At 32.2% G+C, this 18,535-nt stretch overlaps 1 protein-coding gene across 2 annotated transcripts in view; it reads left to right on the top strand.

Annotated features, from left to right (window-relative positions):
• Window positions 1-18,535, top strand: part of PLPPR5 (phospholipid phosphatase related 5) — a 178,837-nt gene that overhangs the window by 140,453 nt on the left and 19,849 nt on the right. For both annotated transcript variants that reach the window (XM_051993276.1, XM_051993277.1), the window contains one exon: window positions 4,228-4,347. In XM_051993276.1, coding sequence (XP_051849236.1) covers window positions 4,228-4,347 — 120 coding nt within the window. The remainder of the gene's footprint in view (window positions 1-4,227; window positions 4,348-18,535) is intronic.

Genomic DNA, 18,535 nt, shown 5'->3' on the forward strand with positions numbered 1-18,535 from the left:
TTTTCAATCCTAGTTTTCCAATCTGAGCTATTTACAGTATTCTCAAAAGGTATCTGGAATTCTCAAACACTTCCCAAATGAAATTTGTTTTTAATTAGACTCAATTTCTCTGTCTCTATCAGTGGTATTGGCCTTCTCCAAATCACTCAACTTCAACAATACTGAGTCATTTTAGTTTATGTTATTTGTTGATTCTCTATAATGAGTCAGACTACCAATGACTATATTTTTCATATATCTCTGATTTTATTTCCATTCCCGCATCTCCATTCTAAGATAGGATAGAAAGTATGCTGGATTTGAAGTCAGAGGAGGAGGCTATGTGATCTTGAACAAATCTCTGAATTTTTTGGACCTCAATCTTTTTCATATATAAAATGAGAGGATTAGAATAAAAGGTCTATAAGGAACCTCCAGTTTCTAAAGTATGGATGCTAAAGTCTATATAATTCCCATCACAGTTATGTACAATATGGGTTCTGTATAGTGATAGCTAGGGAAAACATTCCCATTGGCTCTCTTTGAGCCAATACATGTTTCCCAGGGATGTACAATTATATTCATGTTTACCTATGTTTGCCCAGGATTTCCAGAGGTTCCTAACTGGACTCACTGACTTCAAACCTTTTTTACTAAGCGGTCTTTCTCATCCTCTCAAAAACTCTTTATTGCTCCTTGATTGGACAATGTCAGTTAAGTTAAATTCAACAAGAAATGAAACAAACAAAACAAAACAAGAAATGAAGTATGTGTAAGCCTTCAGTGTAGGTTTTAATAGGTCCTACTCTACTTTTTCCAAGTTTATTTCCCATCATTCATTAATTTGTACTTCCCACTTAATCAACATTATATTTCTTTTAAGCATATCATATTCGCTTTCATTTTTATTCATGTGTTCACATTTTTCCTTTTCCAAAAATGTTTTTTCTTTATTTAGTTTAACTAGACAAGACCCTGTTAAAGTCTTTTGAAGGCAGAATAGTACTAGAGAAAGACTACTAAATTTAGTAGTCAGAGACCTTGTTTCAAATCCAGCTTCTGCTACTCACTATCTATCTAACCCTGGACCAGTCATGTAATTTTTCTTACCTTTGGTTTATTCAAATGGGATAAAAAAGGAATTTAATTAGATATCCTTTGAGTGTTTTTTCCCAGCTCTAAATCTATGACCTTCTTCAGGAAGCTCTTCCCCTGATCATTCGTACCTTTCTAGTAATTCTAACTTGCACAATTTTCCACATAGTTATATAGTCTGTTTTCTAGCTATAGTTAATTGTAATTTCTTTTAATGAAGGGCTCATTAACTCTTACCTTCCCAATTTCCCACATAGTTTTGTAGTCTCTCTTTCTAGCTATAGTTAATTGTAATTTCTTTTAATGAAGGTCCATATTTTTTATTTTACTGTGCCTCATTTCTACTCCTAATTTCTAATGCATTTGAACCTCTGTTCTCTGGCACCTAACCCAGCATTCTTTGCTCTCCCACAGTGAATCTAACAGTTATATCTTATAAAAATGTGCTCTTGGTCACAGGGCATGAAGTGCTAGAGGAGGTACAAAGATTTAGAATCCATTCCCTCATGGTATGATGAAATAGGAACACAGAGAGCTATAATGGATAATATTACATAGTAAGTGCAGGGTATGGCTGTAAAATTAAATGCTATTTGGTTTCAGACAGGGAGAAATGAACCTGGGGAATCAGGAAAGATCTCAGTAAAAGGAAATTAGCTTTGTGGTAGGAACTAACAAATATTCAGGGGAAAATAACTTCATATGGGTAAATAGTTTTCTAAAATCTCTAGAATTTTTTGACTTAAAATGAAGTTGCATGTTTCAATTAAACTAATATTTGACTATTTTTATATGCAAGGAATTGTACCCATATTTGATATTATCCATTAGGGTATAGAAGATATGGTGATGAATAGATATTTTAGCGACTGTCAGGGATTATAGGATCATAGCATCTAAGAGATAAAAAGATTTTAGAAATAATAGAATCCAATCTTCCCAAATAAGGAAATTTGGTGCCAAAGCAGTATCTTCTGCCTGACTCCTAATCTAATGATGTTTTCTGCTACACCACTTTGACTTTGCAGTGGAATTAGGAAGGAAACAAGTATTTATTAAATACCTACTATGTACCTGGCCCTTTGCTAATGGCTTTGCAAATATTATTTCATTTGACCCTAGGAAGTGGTTCTATTATTATTATTCTTATTTTACAGTTAAGAAAACTGAGACAAACAGAAATTAAATGATTTGCCCAGGATCATACAACTAGTAAGTGTATGAGGCTGGATTTTACTCAGATTTTACTTCTTTAATTTTGACCTAGAGCTTTTCCCACTATATCACCTAGCTTTCTATTTTAATGAACAATTAAGTTAAATTAAATTGACATTTATTAAATCTCTATTATGTGCCAAATAATACAAAGACCCCTCCCCTCAAAAGAACATTCCCTGCCTTCAAAGAATTTGTATTTTCAATAATTACTGGCTCAAGAATCTTATATTCTCTGTACAGGATAAATTTAAATACAGATAAGTAAGTATGTTCTGATACCAAGAGGAAGTGAATATAAACAATTGGATTGTTGAAGGGAATTAGGAAAGGCATTGCAAAGGCACTGGCACTGGAATTGAATTTTGAATGAAGTTTGGAGTTGTATTATTGAGTAGAAAGCACAGCAAATACAAAGGTAAAAAGATGGGAGATGATAGCACATTTAGTTAGGAGGAGAAACATCTCTGCTCATTTAGCTGGAACATAGTATGTGAAGGTAAATAATGTGAAATAAGTAGTTAGGCAGATGGGAGTGAGATAACGATCAAAAATATCTTTCCCTAATAATTCTTTTTTAAAATGAAATAGATTCTTAGAAACCTATGATGGTTTGAGTATAATCTGGCTTTAAGATATAAAACTGACTTGAATAACTTACTGCTCAAAGATTTTCTAGTCATAAGATTTTCTAGAGAGTGTATGTATATGTGTGTGTACATATATATATACACATACACACAGTAACTTTGGTACACACACACACACACACACACATATATATATATATATATATATATATGTATATTATTTATATCTATATGGCATTAGAATAGATCGAATATTCTCATTGGAAATGTCTGTGACAATAAATGAATAGCAAAGTGTGAAGATATTTTTCTCAGCTATTAGCATTCCATAGTATGGTTTTATTATCATACAGAGTAATTTTGTTTATAAAACTGGATAGCAACCAAAAATCTAATTGGCCTTTGGAGAAAATTTGGTGGTAAGCCTTCTTAAATAAAAGCCTTCCCAGTAGAGACTATGGAATTTTGTAATTTAAATTTGTAATTATACATTAAACATTTATGAAAAAGAATTGCTATATTCTAACAGTACAAAAATTGAACTTTTTTCCTGTTTCACTACAGAGAATAATGAAATAATAATTTAAAAATAAGTAACATGCATAGAAAAGTAGACAGTATATTATTTATTAATTTACATAAGCCAACATTAGTGCAGTTCTTGATCATGTCACTGAAATTAAATTCTCCTACCACAATATTCTTAAATGAATTTGAAACCAAGATGACAAAGCAATTGGTAACAAGATCAATTCCCTTTATAGCATCTCTAGTTTCAACAGTAACCCAGGTGAGCTATTATGAAAATGTCAGATGTGTAAAAGAAATTTATAAACAGACAATAAATATGATTACTAAATGGGAAACTACTGAATTTGTGAAGGGTTCCAGTTGTAAAATGTTTTATAGTGAATGTGATACTCCTAGAGAGATGTGAAATGAATTCCATTTAAATTGTGAGCTACATTAGAAAATGTCATTGGGCTATTAATATGCATAAGGTTGTGATGTTCTTGAATTGATTTGGGCATCAAAAATACTTGAATCATACACATTTAGTGAGAAATGTTGAGAATCAAAGTCATTATTAACTGAATGGTAGAGCAAGTGGTGAGCTTTATTTTCTGAATTATGTAATACTTGTGTAAATTTTATTTATAATTAAAGTCCATCAGACATATTCAGAGAAGATAAATTTAACTTTTATTTCACCCCTATGCAATCTTTTCAAAGTGGTTGAATTTGCTGTTATCTTAATTAGAATTGTCAACCCATTAGCCATAGAGATACCACAGGAAGTGATCACTTTGGATGCAATTTAACGGTTATTATTTTCTGTAACTTCTAGGTCGTATGTGTGGTAAACAATTTCAAAGGAAGACAACCAGAAAATGAACATATACACATGGACAATCTGGCACAGATGCCAATGATCAGCATTCCTCGAGTAGAAAGTCCCTTAGAAAAGGTAACATCTGACTAAGTGATTCATCATTTACATTCTAAACCATGATTGTTAGATGGGAAGAAGTCACTGATGATTTTTTTATTTATCTGAAACAGCATCTGCTCATTTCACCATGATTTACCAGTACAATCTGAGTAGAACTTAATCTAATTTAAGATTAAACAAGGTCATAGTCACAAGGAGATGAATGTGGAACATACTTATTCTACCAAAAGTGCTTCTTTTGCAGGTGGTACATATACATAAGGGGAAAAAAGCCTCAAAGCTTCTTGACACTTTCAAAATAAGTAATATCTGCTAGTCAAACTTAGAAAAGGAAAAGTTTAAATAAATCTTGTAAGGGTCATATTAGTTTAACACATTTATTGAATGCTCATTTTGTACATGATGCTGTTTGGGATATGAAATAGGAAAAATACATCATAAAGAAGATTATAATATATGATACACACATATAGAACTATAATGTGAGGAACAAAATATGAGATTAGGCTTTGGATGTGGAAGGTAGGGAGAAAAGAGATGGTAAGGGCAAAAGAATGAGGTGAGAAGTGCTTGAATCTAATAAAAAATAATGTGGGAAAGATAAGTTGAAAAACATAGATTGAAATCAAATCACAGAGACTCATCAACACTGGCCTAATGAAAACATCACATTGAAGTTTTCAGAAAATATCTGACATATTAAATTAAATAATTAGAGAAAAGAACTCAGTTAACAAGTCCTAAATTGTCTTATTTTGTTTTGTTTGGGGTTTAAATAGGGTATCAGGTTACATAACTTACTGCTTAAAGACTTTTCTAGTCCTAAGATTTTATAGAGTATATGTATATGTGTGTATACATATATGCATATATATATACAGTAACTTTGGTAACACATATATACATATATATATACATAATATTTATATCTATATGGCATTAGAATAGATCGAATATCCTCATTGGAAATGTCTGTGACAATAAATGAATAGCCATATGCAAAGATATTTTCCCCAGCTATTAGCATTTCATAGTATGGTTTTATTATCATGTCAATGTTATATGGCCTTCCTTATTTCAAGAAGAATAAATTTTTAGGTGAGCATGCATTTGTATTCTAGAATATTATATAATAGAATAAAACAACTCTAAAACTTCAATATGCATTGATTTCAAGAAGAAAACTAAAGGGAAAATTTTATTTCAGTATTTCAAAAAGAACAAAGTCAGATATAGAAAATAAGTTTTGTTCTAAAATTACTGTATTCCACTTGAGAAAGAATAGTTTTCAGAAGTGAATATCACACATTTTGTTACCTAGAAAATTGCTCCTTGTTTAGTCACAGGAAAATCACAGATTGAAGAGAATTTTAAAAAACACTTTTCATGAAAATAGGACAACTGTGTTGATTTAGTTTTTTGTTTGTTTTTCACATGCAACTTTTTACATGACTACATAATAGAGAATCTAATCTTGCAAAATATGAGTGAATATTTACACTAGAAAATAGCAAAAGACTTCAGCTAACATCAGAGAAAGGATCCATCAAAGTCAAAGCTCCATTGTTGACTTCTAAAAATATTAACTGTAGACAATGAGGTTGCAATAAAATGATTTCATGTATACACCTATATTTTGATGGATCTATGCTCTCATTCATATGAATGGTCCTATGAAGCTAGTACCAAAGATCTTCTGTTTTAAGTATTTCTTAAGCACCACTGCAACATAGGTCTAGCTACATTATCTCTCATTTTCATTGATTTTTAAAAAAAAAAAAAACCCACTTTGAGATATATTGAAAATTGAACTTTTCTGTCTTTAAAATGTTCTCATGTTCAACAGAGGTTTCTTCTATATGTATTTGACTGTCCCAGCCTGATATTTTGTTAATATCATTTTTACTTCTTCATATAACCTTGAGATGTGAACTGATAAATACCCAGTGTGTTAGATTCACTGTTATCACTGATGTGGATACTAGAAAAAATGGAATATTTAGTCATTTCTATTTGTTTCCTTTTTATATAAGGGCCAGTGAGATGATCTGACTTAGTAGTCTCATGTTTATCTATAATCTCATTTCCCCTTCATTGATTGTTACTGTTTTGTGAGATGTCATTGAAATCTTTCATCTTCCACTTAAATATTTTACAAATAATCAGACAATTATAGTCACTACTGTACTTTGTTGCTGTCTCTTCCTGGCATTATAATTCCCATCACTCTTTACTGCCATGTCTCTCTGATAGTTGCAATACCCACCATTGTTCTTAATCATTATGCCTCTCTGCTTATGATAATCAAGGGTCAAAATGTATATTGAGCTGGTTTGGACAACCCTGTGAAGTTCTTCTATTTCTTCATGCTCTGCAATAGATGTTGACACATAAACTTCAACTGTTTTCATGACATGCCCTATAAGATCCAAAACCCAATGAGCACTAAATGTTTTTGTTCCCTTTGGGAACATGACAAAATCAATTCTGCCAATTCCTTTATTCACCTTTCAGAAGAGAAATTATGAACAATCCTATTCAGCTACAAATTCCTTAAACTTCTAGTTTCATTCATGCAGCATGGACATTGTTTAATTCCTTCAGTAATACATCAAGTCTTTTGACAATAGGCAACAATCTCACATTTAGGGTATCAGCAGTGACATTAAGATTTATGAATGGCCTCATATTTCTATGATTCTTAACCCCCATGTGAGAAATGAATATTTCTCTCTTGTATTTAATAACTAATTATTAAATCAGGACCAAGATCTTCATCCTTTTTTAATTTCCTTATCCAGAAATCAACCAGTGTGGGAAATCCTTCTTAAATATTTACCCAGACACTAATACATTGTTGGTAGAGTTGTGAACTGATGCAGCCATTCTGGAGAGCAATATGGAAACTGGAATATGACAAAAAAAGAGCTAGTAAACTGCACATACCCTTTGATTCAGCAGTGTCACTACTGGGCTTGTATCCCAAAGAGATCATTAAAAAAGTGGAAAGGACCCATACTTGCAAAAAATATTTGTAGCAGCTCTTTGTGTGGTGGCAAGAAATTGGAAACTGAGTGAACGCCCATCAATTGGAGAATGGCTGAATAAGTTATGGTATATGAATGTAATGAAATAGTATTGTTCTATAAGAAACAATCAGCAGGATGATTTCAGAGAGGCCTGGAGAGACCTACAGGAACTGATGCTAAGGGTAGTAAGGAGAACCAAGAGAACATTGTTATACAGCAATAACAAGACTATCTGTTGATCAATTCTGATGGACATGGTTTTTTCAACAATGAGGTCAATTCTAATAGACTTGTGATAGAGCCAATTGCACCCAGAGGACTGTGGGGACTGAGTGTGGATCAAACATAGTATCTTCACTTTTTTGTTGTTGTTTGCTTGCATTTGGTTTTCTTTCTCATTTTTTTTTCCTTTTTGATCTGATTTTTCTTATGCAGAATGATTATTGTGGAAATATGTATAGAAGAATTGTACATGTTTAATATATATTGGATTACTTGCTATATAGAGAAGGGGATAGGGAAGCTAAGCAGAAAAAAAAATGGAACACAAGGTTTTGCAAGGGTGAGTGTTGAAAACTATATGCATATGTTTTAAGAATAAAAAAAAAAGATTTACCCAGGCCAAGATCTAATCAGATAGTAAATTTTTTTCTTCAAATTTGGGTTTAATATGTTTATTTTCTCATTATGTTTGTTCAGACAAGCCTAGGGAAGAATTGATTCTCTCTTTGCCAAAGAGGTGATATGGAAATCGAGGTCTTTGACAAAGACTTGGGTGACCCAAGACCCTCATTTTAATATAGTCCATCTCCCTTTGTATTAACCAATCAGAGCCAGTTTTCATTCATCAGATTGTAAGGAGGTACCTCCTATATGCAGGAATTCATTTATATTACCATATTTTCGAATAGTTTCTGACTGAGTTTTGATGGTTACTCTTTGTTTTGATTCTGATGGTTAGGCTGGGGGAATAACTTATAATGCATGAATTTGGAGTGAGAGAAATTTTATTTGAAACTTGCTTCTGCCTTTATGGCATTATACAAGTGTTATTACCTTTCATGTTCTCATTTACTTCAGCTCTAAAACAAAAAGGTAGATTAAATATCTGTAATTTTCCTTCCATCTCTAAATTTGTGACCCCTTGGGACCAATATATAAAGCTAGCATCCTATGCTTAAGACCTGCAATGAGTAAATAGGATCATGGGATCCTAAAAATAGTTTCAGAAAAATCTTAAAGGTCAGATAGTCCAATCTCTTTATTCTACAGATGACACAGCTCAAACCTATAGTGAGGCCTGAGTTCTTCCAAGACTCAGCTTAAATTCCACCTTCTGCCTTTCCCTTGTAGGTTACCTTCCATTTATTCTGAATGTATCTTAGTAGAGATATGCTTGTTGATATAATATCTCTTTTCTTAGAATGTAAGTTCTTTGAGGGCAAGGATTATGTTTTAGTCTTTCTTTATATCACTCAGCCCTTTGCATAGTGCCTACATCATAATAATGCTTAATATATGCTTATTTACTGTTGACTATACTACAACATAAAACACAGACTCCATGTTTTGGAAATATATGTTTTTCCATGTGCATTGATTTGGCAGTTGATGGATAGAAATTACCTAGACTCGTCTTGCAAATTGCTCTTTAGATATAGTAAAAGCATATTCTAAAAATCTTTGATTATGCTACTTGAAATAGTAAAAATTCAAAATTCAAAATGGCAAAAGGTTTACTGATGCTTCATTAGCTTATCATTTTCCAGTTGTCAGTTTTATTCAAAAAAGATAAAGGTTTTCTTTCAGAAAACATATACATTCATCAAGCCCCTTCTATTAAATGTGATTTTATAAACTATAAATTATAGGATAATTATAGGATACATGCAGTCTTTAGTTTCATGACAGCTATTGATACTTTAATTATATATCATATATCCAATTACTATTTTTGTGGGATAAATTCATGGTTTATCTAAAATCATGGTGAAGTTTGAATATTACAACATCTGCATTTTAAGGAAATTGTCCAACATTTATCCACAAAAACATGCCCAATATATATTCATGTCCACTAAACACCATAGATTCATTTTTGTAAGATTTTACTTGAGATACATACATAAACACACATATATACATGTATATATACACATACACACATGTATGGAGTGCCCAATCACATAACTCTTTAGCCTCAAAAAAGAACATAAACAAAATAAAGGATTTTTAGCTATAACAGAGGTTGTAGATTGCATATAAAGATAATTTACAAAAATAAAAATAGTAGTATTTTCTTTGAGTCTGAATCTTCTAATCCTATTTGCCAGTTCTGCCCTGAACATGAGGTAGGAAAAGGGTGAAAAGAATGACCTTTTCTCTTTCAGAAACTCATTGACACATGTATCTACACATCACATACAAACACATTTTTCTGTGTATAGATACATACGATGGCTATTGTTAGTTTTCTAGACTGATACTTGCCTATCGTGTATGTGCAAATAACAATGTAATGTAAATCTGATAGATTATTGCTTAAATAACAACTCTTAATGACTATTATTTCTTCTTAAACCTTCACTCCCATCTCCAAATATAGCCTTTTACACATCATCCAACATCAGTTGCAAAATGCAAAAAAATTTGCAAAAATTTGCAAAAAAAAAAAAAAAATAGTTTCAAGATAAACATTTTATGTTTGGGGTAGACTGATTCCACAATTAAAATGAATTATATAGCAATATACATACTACTACCTGAATATTATTGGGAAGACTGATCAACAAAAGAAGAATTATTTACCTTCAATTCCCTTAGGACCATTTTGAAAAAGAATGAGAAATTATATTTACACCAACTGACCTCCTCAGTTAAATAATATGATGAGGTAGAAAAAACTTAATTTGTTAATATTATCCGTGCTAATGTGTGTGTGTGTGGGAGGGGCACCTGTGCTTATATTATGTTATATATAATTATATTTAGAATTATGTGAACAATGACAATAGTTTTAGTAACTATTAATCATCATCTATTCTATCAACTCCAATGATTAGATTTAGAATGGAAAAAAATCTGTCAAAACCAGGAGACCAAAAAAAAAAAATCCAAAAGTGATTATTTTGCTATATTTTTCCATTTTTATTCAATTGTATTTGGATATTTGAAACAGATACAAAGTAAATACTGTCTTAAATTTTATACCTATGTGATAAAAACTAACAGGTAATAAGTGCAATTATCTATATCTATATCTATATATATAGTGTGTGTGTGTACACATATGTATATACACACACACACACACACACACACACACACACACACACACATATATATAAATTAAGCAGGAAACAATCATGTCAGAAATTCTATGCATAACTCCAGAATATTCTTTCTTGATATATTTCCTTAGTATTCATTTTTCACTCCAGAAATTTACTTGTGCTTTCAGACTATGTCCTTATCCAGTACACTGTACTACATTTTGTATTTGACAACATTCTAGCATCAAATAAGAAAGCACTGATCAAGCAATTGCTTATCTCCCTTATTAGGTTGGGAATTCCTTGAGAGAAGTTCATTTTTTCCTTCCTTTTTTTTTAATTTGTCTTTTCTGTATTTCCAGAATATTGTGCTAAATTCTGAAAATACAAAAAAAGACCAATTTTTTTTAAAGAAGAAAAAATGGACTTCTCTCAAGGAATTCACAATCTAATAAGGGAGGTAACACATGTAAATAATGTGTACAAACAAGATATGTTCAGGATAAAATAAAGATAAGCAACACAGAAAAGGCATTGAAATTAAGAGGAGTTGGGAAGAGGTAGAACATGGAATTTTATTAAAATGTAAAGGAACTCAAGAGATAGAGATGAGGAGGAAGTGAATTCTAGGTGTGGAGAACAGCCAGGAAAAATTCCTGTATTCTTCTGGGTAGAACAGCAAAGAGGCCAGAGCTGCTTAAATCTTTTTCACCTACTGTATTGCTGTCATGGAGGCAGCTATTTGAATTGAACTACAAGTAATTTAATAACAACAATGGCAAGCTGTAAGGTGACAGACAGCCCTCAACTCCCAGAAGTAGCTTGAATTCTGACTAACCATTTCATCAAAAACAATTACTTGCTTTCTCTTGGTCTTTCTTGTCCTCGGAACCTTACACATCAAAGAGACTGTGAAGTAGTTTAGTGAGGCTGATCTGATATTTACACAAAAGGAACTAGTGGTCATTGTGTTACTCTAATAAAATAGGTGGGAATGGCTGTTGGCTACTGCTGCTGCTGCTGCTGCTGCTGCTTAAACTTAGATATGGTTATGGACACTGCCATTATAATGTTAGTGCCATTTGATATCCCTCAATGGATATCAAACATCATAAAAGTGGGAACTATTTGCTTAAGAAAACAAACAAACAATTTCTCTAGAAGTAGAAAAAACAGAAATGAAATTCAAATATGCATATCTATGATTTCATAATGATGTTAAATTCATTTTTTATCCTTTTAGGAGAAAATTGATGTCAAGACTTTAAGAAAATTTCATTAATACATGATTGTTTAAACATCTTTCTAATTCAATAGCATGAATATCCTGTCCTTCCTTTAAAAATATTTCCTTCTTAGAATGGATAAGATAAAGAAATATTTTACCATTACTCAGATCATGTCTGGTCAGGTAGTCCATTAGCCAAGTAGTCCAATCTACTCCCTTTATTAGCAAGGAAGTCAATTAATTGACTTGCAAAAGACCCTAGGAAAGAAAAATCAGAGTACTAGATTTGAAACCAGGTCTTCTGATACCAGAACTGATTCCAACATTTTAAAGCAGTTCAATGAATGTTTCCTGAATACTTACAAAAGACAAGACAAATCAAACCCATAATGCTAGTACTACTTTTTTTTCTAACCTAGACCTGTGATGTCATTTTTGTCAACAGTTACCAATGAAAGAATTCCCTCTTTCAGTATAGATTGGCAACTGTTCTGTATCTTAGATATTTGTGTCATTGAAAGGTTATGTCATTTGTCCTGGGTCACACAGACAGGATGTGTCATAAATAGTACTTAAACCAGAATATTTTACTCTATGACCAGCTTTCTACTCATTATATTACTGACAATGCTAGTACACATTGAATGGATTCAGTTCATTTTCAGCAACTAAATTACCTCAAAGTGCCAAACCTTTTCAGGGTTGATGCACCACAAGCTGAATATCACAAGGGTAGTCAGAAAGGTTTTCAACCCTAAATGACCAATCACTGAGTCACCAACTTACTGTAATCACTGAAATTTCTAGGAAAGGTTCGGCATTTGTTCCCTGGAAGAACCAGAAAAGTTCAGTTTAAGCTCTCCTTCATTAGAGAAAAAAAGATATGGTGATCTTGGGCCTTAAGGAGATATTGTGGAATAGTGGGCAGAGCCATAGGTTTTAATTTGAAACATTTGGGTTCAAATACTAGCTCCAAGTCTTTGTAAACATGAGACCCTGAGACAATTGCTACTCCCCTCTGAGCTTTAGTTTCTTCATCTGTAATATAGGAATGACAGTAACACAGGTTTTTACTGACACAAAATTATCAATAGAATGCTTTTGGACAAATTAAAGTATTATGTATATTCCAGATAGTATTACTATTCCTTGCATAACAAGAGTGTGAAATTTCAACATGTTGCTCTCAGCAGTTATAGGAAGAATAATCCCTTTCTACTAGCAGAAAACATTTCCCCACCTATTTTATAAATGAATCAGGTCAGAATAACACTAACTGCCCCTCTACACCTTATCAATACACCAGACTGACTTGCTAATACAATTAATGAACCAGATTTTATCCAAATGTATATGGCATATGTATTACACATGGCAGCAAAGAAATATTGTCATAAATGTACCATACATCAGGGTCATAGCTAGAAGTAGCAGAGGGGAAGACCCTGAGCTTTCTTTACTAGAAAAAATAAAAATTACATATCAGTGGATACTCCATGATAGAGTCCTTTGAGGTTTCCAAATACTATGCATGAGTAATTATTTCAAGATATTTGATATTCACTGGCTTACACAGAATGTAAAGTTTTATTTTATAAAGTTGTATGATTTTTTAAGATGACATTTGGGGCAATGTCAAGCTATTTTATTAGTTATTAAAATACTAGACTATTTCATGCAATAAATATCAGAAATATTTTTTAATCCAAAGTCTAGATTTTAAGTGTTGAAAGATGTTTTTGTGGAAACCAAATATTTAGACTACTGTCATCTGTAACTTTTCCTACAATTCTATTTTATGAGGGCATTTAAAATATTAATCCTTACAGATTTTAAGGTTATAAATGAATCTGCTAAACCATTGTTACATATGGATTTTTAAATGAATGTTCTTTATATGGCATTTTAAAAATTCTCTTTTGTAATTAAAATATTACATACAAGATACAGAGAGATTTTAATAATGTAAGTTACATTTTGCAAAATTATATTTAGGTGAACCCTTTTAAAACTTTTTTTCCATTTTTAATCTCATTTCTTTAGTCTCATTTGAATAAGCATATAATTGATTAATAGGTTTTTCTGTTGTATCACCCATTAAGTTGACTGCCAACTGAGAGGGAAACCAACCAATAGGCAATACAAAAATCATTTTGGAACAAGCAGGAATTCCCCTAGGGTCACTCATACTTTTATGTAGTAGGTTCTGAATTTCTCTCAACTTTGTTCCCTATAGTTTTGGCCTAGATAAATGTCATGGGATATTTAAAATTATCTAGAAGAATCACATCACTTTGAAATAGAGTTTTGAATCAAGAAAATATAAAATCACCTTGGATTAAAACTAAGCAAGTTAAACAATAAACCTATTAGAAAGGTCATGGATGATATTAAATATTGACATTTTTATTTCAAGACAATGAAGGCAACTAATCTAGAGTCTAATTGGACTGTGCTTTGTTTATTCATAATTATTGGATCATAAATTTATAGTTGGAAGGACTCAGAGGTCACATAATCTAACTTTGCACCCCACACTCCCTTCTCCCTTTCTGATTCTTATTTTGCTGTTAAGCAAACTGATTCAGAGAGGTTACTTAAATAGCTTGCCCAGTATCCCGTGAATAGTATTAAATGTGGAATTTGAACTTAAATCCCCTGGGTCTAAATCAAGTATCCTTACCACTAGCTCACCTAGTCCAGGTCCCTTCATTTTATAGACATGGAATCAGAAGTCCAGAGAATTGAAGTTATTTCTATAAAACCATATGGTTTCTGTCAGAGCAAAGACTAAAATATAGATTTTTCAAAGATTAAATCATTGCATAATGCTCATCTCAACTATTCAAATGAAGTCATAGTGCCTTTGAATATCCTGTAGCTAACTAGTACAAAGATTTTAAACGTGAACAACTAGTCAAACAAATAGTATCTTAAAATAAGATTTGGGTTTTTGAACCAGTGATTAATGCACAAATAATGAAATCTTTTATAGGAGTAGATTGCAGATAAAGAGAGCTAGTAAAAAAATATACTTCTTATCTTTCAAATCTAGAAACAGCTAAATGGCATGATAGACATGGAGTCAAGGATACTTGAGTTCAAATCTGGCCTTAAACATAAGCCAATATCTTCCTGACAACTTAATCCTCATCTGCTTTATTTTTATCATATATAAAAAGGGGATAATAAGCATCTACATTCTAGGATTTTTATGATGATAAAATAACATTTATAAAGTACATACACACAGTGGTCACTTAATAAATGTTTTTTATTAAAAAAGCAGTTCATATATGATAGCAATGCTAAAGAGGACAGAGGGTAGCAAATAAAAAATTTAGGAAGATTACAGAATTTGACAAGAAAAAATATTTAAAATCAATCAGATTCAAGCTAAATAACTCCCTGAATTACTGAATACTAATTCCTGGATAATAATTAGCTTCCTCATAACCACTCTAGAACAAAAAAGCAAAAACAAAACAAAACAAAAAAACTAAAAATCTTACCAGACTAATCATAATCAAGAAATCCATTGAAAAACTGTAGAAAGTAACTTCCTATATCCCATAACTATGAAGAAAGTCAACCAGAAGACCACTGGAAATAATAAAGAAGACCACCAGCAAAGCCAGTGCTTCTTCAAACAAGTCAGCAGCTTTCCAATGGGATCAGCCTCATGTGTAGCCTTCAGGACTCTGTATCCAGAAGAAAACAGGATTCCCTGAAAAGCCTCATCTCAGTGAAAACTCATAGCTGCAACTCTCAAGGTTAACAGATTGCCAGAAACCAGTGCAGTCATGGCTGCATTTAGATAAGGCCAGCTTAGGACTCTGAATTACCTAGCCCTCTATTCTAAAATGACTGAAAAATAGGGCCATGACAATCCAACAATTTAAACTTCAAAGATCCAGGGGAGCCTAACCCTAGGAGATAGACTTCAAGGCAAGAATCAGGGTGAACCAATTTATCACCAAGAAGGGTTCACCACCTCAACCAAAAGTGCAGCAAAGGACAGAGCTCCAGTCCAGGAATTAAGTCTGAAAAAATGAGTAACCCCCTCCTAAAAAAAGATGCTGATTAATATCATATCATATAATACATATGTGTGTGTATATATACTGCTGTCATCTGTAACTTTTCCTGCAATTCTATTTTATGAGGGCATGTGTATAGTTATATACACATGCATGTATATTATGTATTGTGTATCTGTATGTATTCATGTGTGCATATGTTTATAGTTCCAGATATTCCTTTAAATTCAACCTAGAATGAAACAGTGAAACCATAACAACTGCTGAGGCTCAAAGAAATACATGTATTTGTTTCTTTTTCTTTTTTTAATAGTATTTTGTTTTTTCCAAAGACAGTTAAAAGATAGTTTTCAGTAAGTCATTCATTTTTGTAAAACTTTGTTACAAATTTTTCTCCCTTCTTCCTTTACTTCCTCCCTCCCTGAGACAGCTAGCAATCTGATATAGTTAAATATGTATAGTTCTTTTAAACACATTTCCATATTTGTCATATTATGTAAGAAAAATCAGATCAAAGGGGGAAAGCCATAAGAAGAAAAAAACACAAATCACCACCACCACCACTGCAAAGTAAAAATACTATGCTTTGATGCACATTTAGTCTCTATAGTTCTCTCTCTGTATGCGGTTAGCATTTTCCAACCTAAGTCTATTGGAATGGCCTTGACCCATTGCATTGTTGAAAAGAGCCAGGTTTATCACAGTTGATCATCGCATAATCTTGTTGTTACTATATACAACTTTCTCTTTGTTCTGCTCTCTTCACTCAGCATCAATACATGGATTTTCTACATATGTATACCCAAAAGAAATGAAGCGAGAGATAAAAAATTAAATTTAAAAATTAAAAGGGAAAAGAATTAGAAGACTAAATACCTTAGGACAGAAATTGGTCAATCTTAACCAAGTAATAAATTCCCTCAAAATTAGACTAGACTAAGTAGAATTCAGTAATTCCATAAAATAATAAGAAATATTAAAACAAAATCCAAAGACTAAAGAAATAAAAGAATATATAAGATAGCCTATATTGAAAACAACTGACATAGAAAAATAGATGGAAAGGTAGTTTAAGAATCAAAGGACTCTTTTAAAATCATGTTTTAAAAAAAAGCCTGTTCTCCATATTTCAGTATGTTTTACTGAATCATCAGAGATTTATGTATTTAATTGTAATCTTTCTCTTGAGCTAGACATCACAAACTCCCTATTTTGGGATATTTCAAACTGGATATCACATAAAGATCACAAACATGTTAAATTAAAAACTGAACTTGTATTTTTTTCTAAAATCTAACTTTGTCCCTACCTTCTCTATTTTTCTGAGGATACCACCATTCTTCCAGTCACTCGGGCTTACAACCTTGGTCATCCTTAACACTTCACTTCCCTCAAACCACATTATCTCCTTGCCAAATGTTGCTATTTCTAGAGGCAAAATACCCATCACATCTATCCCTTTTGCACCATCTTAGTTCAGAGGCTCATCACTTTCCACCTGGTACAGTAGATTAGAGTACCCTTAATTAGGGTAATGGTATACAATCTCTCCCCATTTATTAGACAGCGAGTTGATCTCAAAGCTAGGAAGATCCATGTGCAAGTCCTATCTTTGTTACATAGTAGTCACACATAGGGCAAGTCTCTTAAGTCATCATTGTTAGACAGTGCTCTAATATTAAAAGATGTTGAGAAGTTGCTGACTTGCATTTGAAGCTTTATCATAGGGCGGTTGAAAAAGAAGGTGGAAAGAAAGGTGAGGAAGGAGGAGAGGAGCAAACATTCCCAAGCAGTGTATTAAATGTGGAAAAAGAAATACAAGCAAAGAGAAAGACAGCCCCTGCCTTCAAGGAGTTTATGTTCTCATAGAGGAGTTTATGTTCTCATGTACACACACACACACACACACACACACACACACAATGTTGAAAAATAAGATAGCGAGGTGGAACAGTAGATGGAGTGCTGGTCTGGAGTCAAGGCTCACCTTCCTGTGTTCAAATCTGGCTTCAGACAGTTAATACATGACCCTAGGCAAGTAACTTAGCCTTATTTGCCTCAGTTTCCTTCTCTGTAATATGAGAAATAGCAGTAGAGACATGATTTTGAAATTCAGAAAGTTATGAAAGAGAAATGAAAGCTCAAGTTTAGTCTTTATCATACTCTAGTCATACAGTACCTCTCCCCAACACACACACAAATGCTATATGTACTTGGATGGGTTCCATCTATTTTTTGTTTGTTTTGGGCTTTATTTTGTTCTGAGTTTCTTTGTTTATTGTTATTGAAGAATTAGAAAAAGCATTAGAAATATTTTAAATATAAAAATTTCTAAATGATTTTAAATTAGCAGACATTTCTTTATACTTTAGCAAGATGTTCCTATCTATTTTCCTCGTTATATCAAGGCAGTTATCTCAAATAATTATTTGAATATTATCCACTTTATAGATTAGTCAAAACAAAATGAATACTGGTTTATTTCTCCTTTTCATATGTTATGCTCTCTGACCCATTTAGTTGCCTATGCTAAAAGGTCTTGGAAATTCTTCCCATCTCTATAGCTACAATCATCCCTTCTGAGCTCTATATAGTTTTCTGTATACTCTTATATCTGAACTATTGAAATAGACT

Source organism: Antechinus flavipes, chromosome 4 (assembly GCF_016432865.1).
Source record: "Antechinus flavipes isolate AdamAnt ecotype Samford, QLD, Australia chromosome 4, AdamAnt_v2, whole genome shotgun sequence".
NCBI lineage: Eukaryota > Metazoa > Chordata > Mammalia > Dasyuromorphia > Dasyuridae > Antechinus > Antechinus flavipes.